The sequence below is a fragment of the Solanum tuberosum genome, unplaced genomic scaffold, assembly GCF_000226075.1.
Source record: "Solanum tuberosum cultivar DM 1-3 516 R44 unplaced genomic scaffold, SolTub_3.0 scf00050, whole genome shotgun sequence".
Classification (NCBI taxonomy): Eukaryota; Viridiplantae; Streptophyta; class Magnoliopsida; order Solanales; family Solanaceae; genus Solanum; species Solanum tuberosum.
In genome coordinates this window covers 544331-558311 of record NW_006238975.1, presented here as the reverse complement: position 1 = coordinate 558311, position 13981 = coordinate 544331, and the positions used below count along the sequence as shown (strand labels likewise).

The 13981-nt window shown below is 34.0% G+C and overlaps 1 protein-coding gene across 2 annotated transcripts in view; it reads left to right on the top strand.

Annotated features, from left to right (window-relative positions):
* The first annotated feature begins 2498 nt into the window (after positions 1-2498).
* Positions 2499-13981, top strand: part of LOC102600224 (pumilio homolog 1-like) — a 19402-nt gene continuing 7919 nt past the window's right edge. The window contains exons 1-7 of one of the 2 annotated variants that reach the window (XM_015307077.1): positions 2499-3153; positions 4592-6045; positions 6133-6274; positions 6450-6557; positions 10262-10474; positions 10567-10677; positions 11213-11407. In XM_015307077.1, the coding sequence (XP_015162563.1) occupies positions 2641-3153; positions 4592-6045; positions 6133-6274; positions 6450-6557; positions 10262-10474; positions 10567-10677; positions 11213-11407 (2736 nt within the window). In that variant the 5' untranslated portion in view covers positions 2499-2640. The remainder of the gene's footprint in view (positions 3154-4591; positions 6046-6132; positions 6275-6449; positions 6558-10261; positions 10475-10566; positions 10678-11212; positions 11408-13981) is intronic. The other variant, XM_006343682.2, reaches the window with a different exon arrangement.

Here is a 13981-nt window from a genome sequence, read left to right as displayed (position 1 = left end):
TGTACATTATTGTGTGAAAAATAATCGACAAAAGTGTGTTGATTTTCTTTTTAAAATAATTAATTAAATTAATTAACACCACATATTTTTTTCATCTCTAATCTATTTGGACTAACTCAAATACCAGTTTTCTTTCTTAAGAAAATCAATGACAACCCAATGAAGTATATCGAGTTTCAACATTTTATTATAGTGTTATTAATTAGCAATGAATATGAGTGTTTTTTTTACTCCTATTTAGTTGAAGAAAAAATTAGAAAGCTGGTATTTGAGTTAGTCCAAATAGATTAGATATGAAAAAAATGTGGTGTTATTTGTTCGTTAGGTTGTCATTGATTTTCTTAAGAAAGAAAATTGACACACTTTCGTAGGTTATTTTTCACGCAAATATATAGAGAGACTCTCAAAAGGAATTGTTATTTTTTTTAAAAAAATAATCAATGATCATCCGTCAATTTGAATTTTTTACAATAACTAACGGATGAACAACGATTTTTAAAATGCAAAATTGCAGTTGAAGAGCATATATAGAAATAAAGAAATCATAAAATTAGTATTTTGTGTTTAAATGGTACATAAAAAAATAGAGTTGAAGGGTTAATCTTTTACTCCCTCCGTCCCATTTTACATGATGTAGTTTGACTCGGCACGAAGTTTAAGAAAGAAAGGAAGACTTTTAAAACTTGTGGTCCAAAATGAATGATAGAAATTTGTGTGTACTATAAATCATTTCACTAGGGGTAAAATAGACATTTTATAGTTAAATTGTTACTAAATATAGAAATGTGTAATTCTTTTTGGGACTGACTAAAAATGAAAGTAAGTCACATAAATTGGGACAGAGGGAGTATTACTTTTTTAAAAAATACTTTTTTTTTGTATTTCAATCTCTTAGAGAAAGTGTGATCAGAGGCGGAGCCAGGATTTCATGTCAGTGGGTTCTAAATTTTTAAAAAGATCAACGATCTTAACCTAAAGTAACAATCATCAAATTAACGAACAAATACAAGTATCTAATTCACTAAAAACGACGAAATACTTAAACATTATATATATATAAGCATTTTAATTACAATTGCACTCGACGAGTTGTCATATTTTGAAAACGATCAATGATCACATCATTAGGTACACTTTCAAATAATTCATCTTCTATATAACAAACTAAACAATCATTTAAAAAGTCATCGTCCATTCTGCTTCACAAGTCATTTTTAATGAAAGATAAATATTTTTTAAAATTAAAATTTTGAACATTTTTAGTATAATCTTCAATATTGTTCTAAGTGAGATTAAAATTATTAAATTCAACATTAATATTTTGGCACTTAAAACAAATATTTTACTAGTTTCACTATCATCTTGAACCATTAACGCCGTCAAAAGTTAAAATTTTAAAAAGCAAACAATAAATAATTTAATATAATCAATTATCAATATGTTGGATAACCCTAGAATCAAAGATTAAAAATCAATTTTTGAATAACTAATTGTACAATGTCAAAGCAAACATATAAGGAAAAAAAAAGGGAGAGGCAAGAGTACACACCGGAGACCAGATGTTGGATAGTAGCAATTAGATCAACAATAAAAGTTAGAACCCTAACTTTTGAAAAAAAAATGAGTTAAAGTTTTTGAATGTGAGTAGAAATCAATAGTCAGATATTGTAGTTTTAGAGTACGATACAAATACTATTTTTTTTTTCATTTAACAATTATTTTTTTAATTATCCAAAAAGACTGGGGCTACCGGGATTCGAACAGACATCCCACGCGAACGAACGATTTCGCTGGGTGCGCAATGACCACTGGGCCAAACGCCTCAGTGTTATTATGGGTTTACAGGAAATATATATACATTTTACTTCAGAATTTAATATAAATATAGGGTCTATGGAAAAACCAGTGAGTTCGGCCGAACCCCCATCGGCTACTGTAGCTCCGCCCCTGAGTGTGATGCACACACTCTGCCACATCACTTAGAAATGTCAAAATGAAACATAAAAATTGGAGTTAAAGAATTAAAATGGAATAAAGTTTAGTTGAAGTGCCAAAATGAAATTTAGAAAAAAGTTTAAAGATCTGCACATGTGTTTGACCAAACAATGGAGAGATCATCTAGACATTTAATTTATACATTTATGCATGCCGCTAGACTAGAAAATTACTCCCTCCGTCCCATTTTATGTGAGGTAGTTTGACTCGACACGAAATTTAAGAAAAAAATGAAGACTTTTAAAACTTGTGGTCCAAAATGAATGATAGAAATTTGTGTGACTGTAAATCATTTCATTAAAGGTAAAATAGATATTTTATAGTTAAATTGTTACTTAATATAAAAATGTGTCATTCTTTTTTGGACTGACAAAAAAGGAAAGTAAGGCACATAAATTGGGACAGAGGGAGTAATACTGATGCCTTACCGTAAGAAGTAAAACTCTCAATCTGAGCCGTCCATCTGTTGATCAAATGGTACACTGTACTGTTTATCAGTCCTCATTTTCTTCCTTCACTGTTAGAGTGCCCTTCCCCGTGGAGCTTTCTCTGAAACAATGACTTCATCCTTCTCCATTTGATGATCAACTAAAATTGTTTGATGCTGCTAAAAAGTTGTGAGCGTTTTGCAGTTTTGGAGGTGCAATGATTACTGATAGTTATTCAAACGTCGGAATGCTACAAGGAACCAACGAATTTAGGAGGCAGCAACAGGAGATTGATCGAGAGAGAGTGCTTAGCATGTTCCCAACTGATTCTACTTCGCCCACAGTTGAAGGATCACTTAGCACTTTCAGTTGCATTGCTTCTGATTTTGGTTGTCTTTCAGAAGAGGAATTGAGGTCTGATTCAGCCTACATTGCTTACTACTACTCCAACGTCAACCTTAACCCTCGCCTTCTGCCCCGTCTTCAGCGTCTGCAAGGTGCCGGAGCTACTAATGCTGTGGCATTAGGGGGTATTGGAGATAACAGGAAATTTAATCAAGATGACAAGGGAGCGGATCATAAATCACTTTTTTCGATGCAGTTAGGAGTTGATGTTGAAGATGGAGATATTGGAACTGAGGACGAGAAGGAATGGGGTCGAGATGGACTTATTGGGTTACGTGGGCTTGGATTAGGAACCCAGCAGAAGATTGTTGATGAGATGATTCAGGTGCAAGAGAAATGGAAAATACAATAAGATGTTTGAAGTATTGGTTTGGTTTGTTAGCTTTACGTTTCTAATCAATTTGTTATCTAATTTGTTGTGCCTGTTTAGTAACTTTGAAATGTTATTCCTGTTTATAGAGGTTGTTGAATGCTTTCTGTTAATATCCCTTTCTGCATATGGAAGACGATTCTTTGATATTGTAGTAACATGCTTGTTATGTCTGCATTTTTGGATATTGCTTGTCCGTAATTTTACTATTTGTAATCATGTATTGGCTTGGTTTTCCCCTTCGGAATTGTTACTTCTTTAACTATATATATGTCATAATTGCTTTTTTCAAAGCTTTTCCTTGATTGTCAAAGTGTGTTCATTAGTATTTTATAATGTGTGAAGTTTTTCCACCCGTGCGTTTTGGATACCTTGGACTCAAAAGGAGAAAAGGAAAAAGAAGGTATATATAGTTAAAACGTTCACTCTTGGATTTTATCCACTCAAAAGTTGGTGGTCCGAGGATCAAGCGCATGTCGGTTAATTGCTGTTGTGAATTGTCTATTGCGTCTACTTGTCATTTCTGAAATCTGTTGAATTGACTTTCTATTTTATTATGTCTGCCAGATTTCCTGTTATTATGTCTCTATAGTTGTCATTTCTTGCAAAAAAAATTCTTTATTGAGTTGGAGTATCACATTTGTAGCCTGAGGTATCTTGGACTCTTTCAGGCAACATATCCACAATATATTATTTTTCTTGATCTCGAGGAAATTGGTCAAAAGGGTTTCTGCAAATGTGTAATCCTTTCTCTGGTGCCTTTGTACACTTTGTGGACTTCATAATTTTAAATCTGTCCTAGTATTTGGTTGCTCCAGCTTGTTCAACGGGACAGCATGTGCTTGGGTATGAGAGTTAATCATCATATTTTTCAAGTTGGGAATGTTGTGTGTCAGGCACGTGTTGGGAAGAGAATCCAAACACCTTCACTCATTCGATTTCCCCATTTCCTAATAGACAAATTGCTCCTCATACCGGTGCCAACAATTGTCCTTTCCTTTTTTCACCAGAACTGCTCAATGTCACCTGTAAAAGATTGTATTATCATTTATTTTGGTGACTGCGGTCTGTCCGAGTTTGTTATTCACAATTCATGTCATTGTTAGTGACATTTTCGATGTACCTTGAGAAACCTCATACCGATGCCAATAATTGTCCTTTCCCTTTTTTCACCAGCACTGCTTAATGTCGTGGTACACCTGTAAAAGTTTGTTTTATAATTTATTTTGGTTTACAATTTACCTAGTTCTTATGATTACTTTTTAGTGTGCTTGCAAGTTGTTTCGTTTTATTCTTCCTGTATTCAGCTTGTTGCACAAGTTCTTTTTTCTTTCTGCTGACTTCATTTAAAGGGCTGTGGGCATATTGTTCTGAGACTTCTTTCGAAATGTAGGGTGGTATGAGTCACACAACATCTACTTCGAGTCATTCTTCTCATCCAGCTAGCCGTGCATTTGGTGATGTTGTTGATCCTTCTGAGTCCCAATTTGCTCATCTCCATCATGAGTTGACATCTTTGGATGCAGTACATTCTCATGCAAAGATTCAAGGCACATCTGCACTCCAAAAAGTCAACACATCAGGCTCTCAATCTTCTGCTTCTGCTTTGGGTGCATCATTGTCACAAAGTACCAACCTTGACCCTCAGCTTGTAGCTAGAGTTCCTAGTCTTCGTTTTCCTTCTACTGGTGGAGGAAGGATAAGCTCACTAGACAAAAGAAACCTAGATGTCCCAAACACATCAGAGAACATTTTATCTAATATTGGGCAGTACACTGATCTGGTAACTGCATTTTCTGGCATGGGTTTGTCAGTGAATGCTACGGGAGATGAATGGAAGCATCAAAACACTCAAATTCATAATGAGATTGACTATCATCGGAACCTCTTTCATTTGCAGAAGGATCAAAATCCTATGAAACAGCACTCCTATTTAAACAAGTCTGAATCAGTTCAGTTTCATAAATCTGCATGTTCCTCTGCTGCTTCATACTTGATAGGGCCTTCTACCCCAACTCTCAGTAGTGGAGGAAGTTCACCATCGCACTATCCAACTGTTGATAGTCCTAATTCAATGTTGTCTCCATATGTTTTAGGAGGTTATGGTATGAACCCTTCATCACTGTCGATGTCGGAAAACCAACTTGGTGGTGGTAATTTTCCTTCATTATTTGAAAATATTGCTGCTGGGGCAGCAATGGGTGCCTGTAGAATTGACCCTAGAGCAATTGGAGGAGGCCTGAATTTGGGTCCTAATCTGTTGGCTGTCGCAGCTGAATTACAGAACATTAATAGACTTGGTAATCAGACCTTGGGTGGTTCAGTGCAATTGTGTCAGATGGATCCCATGCACCTTCAGTACTTGAGATCAGCCGAGTATCTTGCTGCTCAGCTATCAGCTGTCAATGACCCAACGGTTAACAGGGAATCTCTTGGCAATTCATACATGGATTTGCTTGAGATTCAGAAAGCATATATTGAGGCGCTGCTTGCGTCTCAAAAATCACAGTATGATTTTTCTCGTATTGGAAAATCTTGTGGCTTTAATAATGGTTACTATGGTAATCTAGGTCTTGGTGTTAATATGTCGTATCCTGGAAGTCCTTTGGCTAGTGCATCTCTTGAAAATTCTCCCTTTGGACCTGATAGTTATGTGAGGTATGGGGAAAGGTATGTACATTTTCCTTTAGGAATGAGGAACTTATCTGGTGTAATGGGAGCTTGGGATTCTGACCCTGGTTCTAACTTGGGAGAATGCTTTGCTTCTTCATTATTGGATGAGTTTAAGAGCAACAAAAGTAAGTGTTTTGAGTTGTCGGAGATAGAAGGCCATGTTGTGGAGTTCAGGTGAATTTAGTGTCTAATACTTCTTTCCTTCCATTTCATCTGGACTTATATAAGTTTATAAGTTGATTAAAAGGCTTCTGTTATCAGTGTGGACCAGTATGGAGGCAGGTTCATTCAACAAAAATTGGAGACTGCTACCACAGAGGAGAAGAACATGGTTTTCCGTGAAATTATGCCCCAAGCTCTCTCATTGATGACTGATGTGTTCGGTAATTATGTGATCCAAAAGGTGTGTTCGTGCAGATATGTTTTTTTTTTCACAATCATTTTGGATGTGCTTGTTAGCCTAAGTCAATATTTGGTGTATCTTGTCTTCACTTTGTGAGCAAAATGCTCTGATTCATAAGGAATCAGAAACATGATCTTCTTTGTTCTCTTTTTTTCTTTCTTTTTCACTTTTTCAGCTTTTTGAACATGGAAGTGCATCTCAGATTAGAGAACTAGCTGACCAGCTCAATGGGCATGTGCTAACACTTTCTCTTCAAATGTATGGTTGCCGAGTGGTTCAGAAGGTATTAATTGTGTTAGTAATTATATCTGTTCATAAATTGATTGCCATACCGTCTTTCATACTCTTTATAATCTGGATTTGTTACACTTTATAATTTACGATAATGTATGATATGTAGTGTCATTCAGGATGATTTTTATTGCCTGTTCCTTATGTGTCCTGTTAAGAGCCTGTTTGGCCACACTGCCAGAAACTGCTTATGTTTAGTAGCGTTTTTATCAGAATAACTTCAGAAAAGTACTTTTTGAGGGTAGCCGTTTGTGTTTGGCCAATTCATTGGAGAAGTGCTTTTTCTTTATTTGATAAGCAGATTGTGTTTGACCAATCTTTTCAAAGAGTGCTTTTGCTTGTCAAATTATGAAAAAGGGTAGTATCAAGGTTCATTTTACAATTAATATTATTTAAAATAGAAATAAATTAAAAATAATTTATTATTTCCAATCATTAGAAATAGACAAAAAATTATAGTAAGAATATATATAGTAAGAATTAAAATTTTACTTAAATTAATAAGGAATAGTTTGGTAAACAAAAATTTATAGTAAGATTATATATATATATATATATATACATATTTAAACCACACCCTAGGAGCTTCCACCCTTTTTTCTCCCATGGTGACTGGAACTCACAACCTTCGGGTTGGAAGTTAGGGGTGCTCACCATCTGAGCAACTCCCTTTTATCTTTAGTAAGAATATTTTTGTCTTGATTTTTTTTAATTTTTTGCTTCTACCTTCTCTTTTCAAAGAGGAGAGGAGAAATGGTAGAAAGATAAAGGAAAGGAGATCGCATTTATAGTTGAGAGACTATTCCAAAGAGGATGATGAGAAGGAGACGGGTAAGGAGTGGTAGAAACGAAAAATAAATAAATGGAAAAGGTTTAATTAATAAAGGATAGTTTGGTAATTATAAATTTATGGTACATATATTTTTGTCTTGTGAAATTAATTTTCTGCTTCTGCGTCTTTGCAAGTAGATAGAGTTTGTATCTTCATCCCATAAGTAAAATAAATTGTTTATGTTGTTGCTCAAGAGCACGTTTCTATTTTGGCCAGACACCTCAAGTCTCAAAAAAAGTTTTCTTTTTTGAACAAAAAAGGAGTGTTGTTAGCTTGAGAAAATGGCATATAATATTTTTATTTTTTAACCTATGTATTTATAGATTTTTATTATAGCTCATTAACATTAATATAAATAGAATAATCCTTTTATAAGTTTCTTGCAAAATCTAATATTGTTTTTTAATGATTATGATTTTAATATTACGTGCATTAAGTACATGTAAGCGTGTGTATGTATTATGTGCATGCATATTTAAATCTCGAGAAAATAGCCAAATGATCCCCCAACCTATTACAGGATCTCCAACTACACATCTATTCTCCGCGGGAGTCCTATTACCCCCCTGAACTATTTTAAAATGGAATAAATAATCCCTTAAGTGCTGGGCATAGAGAGTGTATTTCACTCTCTTTGAGAGAGTGAGTTGCCTATTTTTTTTAATTTCCGTTTTTTTTCTAATTTTCTTTTTTCTTTCTCTTTCTTTCTTCCTATTTATCTGTCTAACATTTTTCACCATTATCATTGTTGAAGCTTTTTCAATGAATGTTTGAAATAAAAATTATCAACAACAAATGCATTTAATGAATAAATAATTTTTTAATAAACTTATTTAGAACATATCTAACAAATTAAATTTATTTCTTTTAAAAAATATACCCATTAATGAGTTTTTTTTAAAGTGATGGATTCAAGAGTAACAAACTCAAAGTGAAGTAATTGTATATTTAAAAAATATTTTCAAACTTAATAAAAGAAACTAAAACAAAACAATTTCTTCCACATTTTAAAAGAAGGATCCTACATGTTCTCCTAAAAATCCATGAAGAATACAAAATAAAAAACTACCAATTATAAATTAATCATGAAAATTTTAGAGGGAGAAATAAATAAAGAAATGAGGAAGAGAGAGAGAGAGAGGTTTCTCAAATTGGTGTTACAAATTAGTCTTTTCATCCGCGATTATTTTGAGTTGCCGGCAGAATCTTCAAGGGGTGAATCTGATCTCGAATGTTCATGACCCATTTAATGTGTATCTGAAATTGTCTAAGGAAGAAAAATCGAACGAAATGTAAAAAAATGTTGGAAAATTATTGAATTAGTTGGATGAAAGATTTGATTAATTAGGACCGCTATCTTCTAGACTCTAGAGATTCGGAGTAGATGAAAAGGTGAGTTGAATTTTCGTTTCTATAAAATGTTAGAGATATAGAAATTTTATTGAGGTAAAAACTGGTGTTTAGTATAGTTAGGGTTGAAGAAATGATTGGGGAAGAAAGAAAGAGGAAGGAGGAGAGCTTTTTAAAAAAAATAATCATTAAATGGTGAAATACACGTGTCAAGTGCGTGTATTTCACCACAAGACAGATGCCTGGTAATGACATTTCAGGGAGGAAATAATTCCACTTTAAAATAGCTCGGGGGGGGGGGGTTAATAGGGCCCCCGTGAAGTATAAGTGTGTAGTTCGAAATCCGGTTATAGATTTGGGGGGTCATTTGGCCATTTTCTCTTGTTAGCTTCCCAAAAACTTGGAAAACAGGCTACTAGTCTTGTTTTCTGCTGGCGTATGTATGGCAATTTAGCAAGTAACGTTAGTTGAGAAGTTGAATCACAAACTGATGTTAAAATAGGCCTTCCTTTGGAAACTCCAGTCATTCAACAAATGAAAGGCGTTGCTGTGTTGTTTCAATTTCACATCACTGGTTTCTGATGTTCTTCTAGTGTTCTTGTCTTTTCCCTTCTCTGCATATTTCCTTCCCTTCTTATTTATTTTTAAAAATGTAGTATTTTTTCCATGGAAACAGGCTAGAGGATCACCATAGCTATTACTGGGGAAATAGTTAATTCGTTTTGAAGAGAATTATGTTGCAAAATTGGCTACGTATTGCTAGAGCTGTGGAAAAAGTTAATACCCTTGCAACTTGGCTATTATCCTATCACATAAAGTGGAATCTCATTTCTTCATAAGCTAAATTACTGGGGCTATCTTATTCCTATGGCAGATTGTCTCCCTGGAAGCCATATTAGTTGCTTCTTGTCCTTGTTAAAAATGGACATACTATGTGATTAGGAGCTAAACATCCAAAATTTTGCCTTGTTTACTATGATCGGACTGTTATGACATAACAACTTCCTTTCTCAAATATTATGCAAAGTTCTTGTCTTAGTATGTCAAAATTCACTCTCCCAAGTAAATGGGAACCATCTGAGCTTATTTATGTATTTAGACAAGGCATACCCTTTGTAAGGTTGGAAAGTTGATACCATCTTGGTCTAATATGAAAGGAATGATTTTAAATTATGATATGAAAGTGATCATTATAAAATAAATAAATTATTATATGGAAATGTTGCGTAAATTTGACTTTTAGGGTTCACTGGTATCCAAGGCTTTTCGATGGAGTGGCCTTGTTTCCTGTCTCTAATTGCATTGCTATAGAACTGTAGATTCTGTATCATGAATATATTGATTGGGCTTAGGTCTGAATAATACCTAGTGTCTCAACTAATGGAAATTGGCAAATTTATAATCCAATATATACATTTTCTATGCATCATACTGTTGTAAGGATTTCTTCTATGACACATCACTGTGAAATATCTGACGTTCTCTCTGTTCTTATGCCTTCTTGAATATTTCAGGCAGTAGAGGTTGTTGATCTGGATCAGCAAACCAAAATGGTCACAGAGCTTGATGGTCATGCTATGCGTTGCGTTAGAGATCAAAATGGGAATCATGTTATCCAGAAGTGTATTGAATGCATTCCAGAGGATGCCATCCAGTTTGTCGTTTCCACATTTTATGATCAAGTTGCGACATTGTCCACCCATCCATATGGATGTCGGGTCATACAGGTCAGACTGAATTGCCTGTAAATTTTTTGTTTTTCTTTGGTATTTAGTGTCTGGGGGATGATCTTTACTTCTGATTTACTTTCTCATGACAGAGAGTCTTGGAACATTGCCATAATCCTGAAACACAGAACATTGTGATGAAGAAGATTTTGCAATCTATTTGCATGCTGGCACAAGATCAATATGGCAATTATGTCGTTCAGGTCTGCTGCATATCTCAACCTCCATAGCTAATTACCAATGGGATGTTTCAAGAGAATGATAATTTACCTGAATATGTGCACTAATCTATTAAAACTTAAAACCATCATCTTCTTTTCCATACTGGTTTCTCTTTTCTTTTTTGAAAAAGATTGGTACATGAACTTTTGGTGTTTAATTTTTTCATTTGTTAGATAGTGCATGGTGGAGAAGGCCTTCTCTGACATACCACCATTCTTTATATTTAAGGACTTTTCATTTGTCTCTCAATGGGACAGATAAATGAAAATTGATGTTAACATTTATTTAAATTCCCATGTGGATTGGCGTACAATTTTTATTCATAAATTTGATGCATTTCTCATTCTTAGCAAATCTTCATGCATTCTCATGTCTCAATGTTGTACAGTTGATAAGAATCAGGCTGAGGTCCTCAGCTCTCCCTATTTTGGGGGTTGGGTAGAGGAATTTATTCTCTTATAGTGTCTTAGCTTAGATGTTTGACTACTCCTGTAGTACTGATTTGTTTTGTAATAGCACGTCTTGGAACATGGAAAGCCAGAGGAGCGCACTTCTATAATTAATAAGCTGATGGGGCAGATAGTTCAGATGAGCCAGCAGAAATTTGCCTCAAATGTTGTGGAGAAGTGTTTAACCTTTGGAACTCGTGAAGAACGCCAGACATTGGTAGATGAGATGCTTGGCTCTGACGATGAAAATGGTCTTCTTCAGGTCTGTTAGTTTTCAGATTCTTCCTTCACTAGTGGTATGCACGTGTTTACTTAGAGTTCTCTGTACTTTTGGCTGTCTAATATAAACATGATCTACTCAGATATAATTTCTCTTTTTAGGTGGCCTGATCTCTAGTGTAGATGATTTTCTGTGAACAAATGCTTCTTGTCACAAGCATTTGTCCTTAACTAGTGAAATCGGGTAAATGCGCAGCTTGGGCTTTTCCTATGGGTTGGGTTGGGTTGTGATGAGCACAAACACTATGTGGTCGTTTGGTTGGAAACAAGTTATCCCAGGATAAATTATCCTGGGGTTAGCTATCCTGGGATAACTTGTCCCACCATGTATATGGGATAACTTATCCCATCACTATGATATAAATGGTGGGATAAGTTATCCCAAACATGACAACCAAACAAGATAGTTTTTTTTTTATCCCATCACTATTTCCTTATCCCATCACTATTATTTTTTAATCCCTCACACAACGAGCCCTATAAGTTTAGCACTAAGTATAGTATAAAGATCGTCTCCACATGGATTGGTGCAAATAATAATTCAACCAAATCTTGCTAACTATTATTCAGGTGATCAAAAGAAGAGAGTTGGTTGTGGTTATGAACCACATTTATAGACTAAATGACAATTTAAAACAATTGGTTGGGTAAAAGACGAAATAAGTGCATAATGATAGTCGTGATTTGACCATGTTCATTGATCACATCTAAAGTTCTATCGATTCTCTCGAATTCGATAGTTGATTAGAGTATCATTAAGATTTAGATTTCTCTTCCGAGTAAATCTCAAATTAAAGAAATAAACTAATTATAACACAGTGATCCTAATATGTAAGAACATGTTATGGATTATTCTTAAGGAAGTAATTTCTTTCGATTGTTTTTCCTTGAGATTCAATCAACAATCATCAACAAGCTCTTTTAATTACTTTAGAGAAGATATATTGATTCAAACCCACACAAGATTATGCAATAATATTCATAAGATATTCCTCTTTCGATTAAATAAGATAAGGGAAAAAGGTCAAATATACCCCCGAACTTTCGAAAATGGTATGTATATATCCTTCGTTATACTTTTGGGCCATACATACCCTTACCGTCATAATTTTGGATCATATATACCCTTTGATCAAACGGAAAAACACGTGGTATGATCTCAAATATTTGCCCTATTTTATTTTATTTTATATCCAAAATTTAATCTCTCTTCTCTTTCTCTCTCCAAGTTCATATTCTGTTTTTTCCTCTCTCACCGGCGGCACCAGAAATGTCGCTGTATCGCCGGAAAATTCTCTCAATCTTCGACACATTTCACATTTTTATATATAATTTTAATTGATCTCTCATCCATAAGGAAAGAAAATTAAATAATCAGTTAGGGCTCGTATCTGTTTCTTAGCCAAAGATCGAACTTTTGGTTGATTTGTTTTCCTAATGTGGTTGAGATTTAGGGTTTATGGTGTATTTCGGAAAACACTTTCTAGAAGATCTAATTGCTTAAGTTTTTTTGATTACATTTGTGAAGGATAAAATTCCGTTCTCTGTTCTCTTGGTGCTTAGATTTGAGTAGTTTGATCTGCTCACTTTTTTTGTTTTTGAATTGTGAGTGTTGAATTTTTCTCAAACATATTTTGGTCTACAAAGCTTGAAATTGCAGATCTGCAGAGCTTGAAATTGCAGACCTTCACCATTGATCTGAGATTTATGGGAGGGGGAGTGATGGAAATCTAGAGACCTTGAAAATAAATCGGTGTTGAATTATTGACATCAAAATTTGAGAAGGATCTTGCCAATAGTGATTAATTGGAAATGGGTGTTGGATCGGTGTTGAAATTAGATGTGTATTGATAATGGAGATCAAAGAAATCAGCCAAGTGAATGAATGGATTTTAAAATAAAAAAAAAATTGGATAAAAAAAATTAAATTTTGGATTAAAAAAGTTAAATTCTGGATAAAAAATAAAATAAAATAGGGCAAATATTTGAGATCATGCCACGTGTTTTTCCGTTTAATCAAAGGGTATATATGATCCAAAATTATGATAGTGAGGGTATGTATGACCCAAAAGTATAACGGAGGATATATATGTACTATTTTTGAAAGTTCGGGGGGTATATTTGACCTTTTTCCCATAAGATAATGAACATAGTTGCAATTTAATTAAAACTCCCATAATAAGTTCAAAGATAAGAACGAAAATCAAAATCCCAACATACTAATCAATACAACAAGTCAACATGTTTGTCAAATACCCTCTAAGAATCTACTCCATGGAGGAGAATGAGTTTACTAAGAACAAAGATGTAATAGAAGACATAGCAACCAAACTCTAAGGGTGTGTTTGGTATGAAGGAAAATGTTTTCCTGGAAAACAAGTTGATTTTTGACTTATTTTCTCATGTTTGGTTGGTGAGTAGAAAATATTTTTCGGAAAAGATTTTTTAGTGTTTGACTTATTGAATGAAAATAATTTTTGTAGAAATATCTTTTATTTTAACTAGAGTAGAAAATAATTTTAAAAAATAAACTTAATTTTTTTTTGGGAGGTGGGGT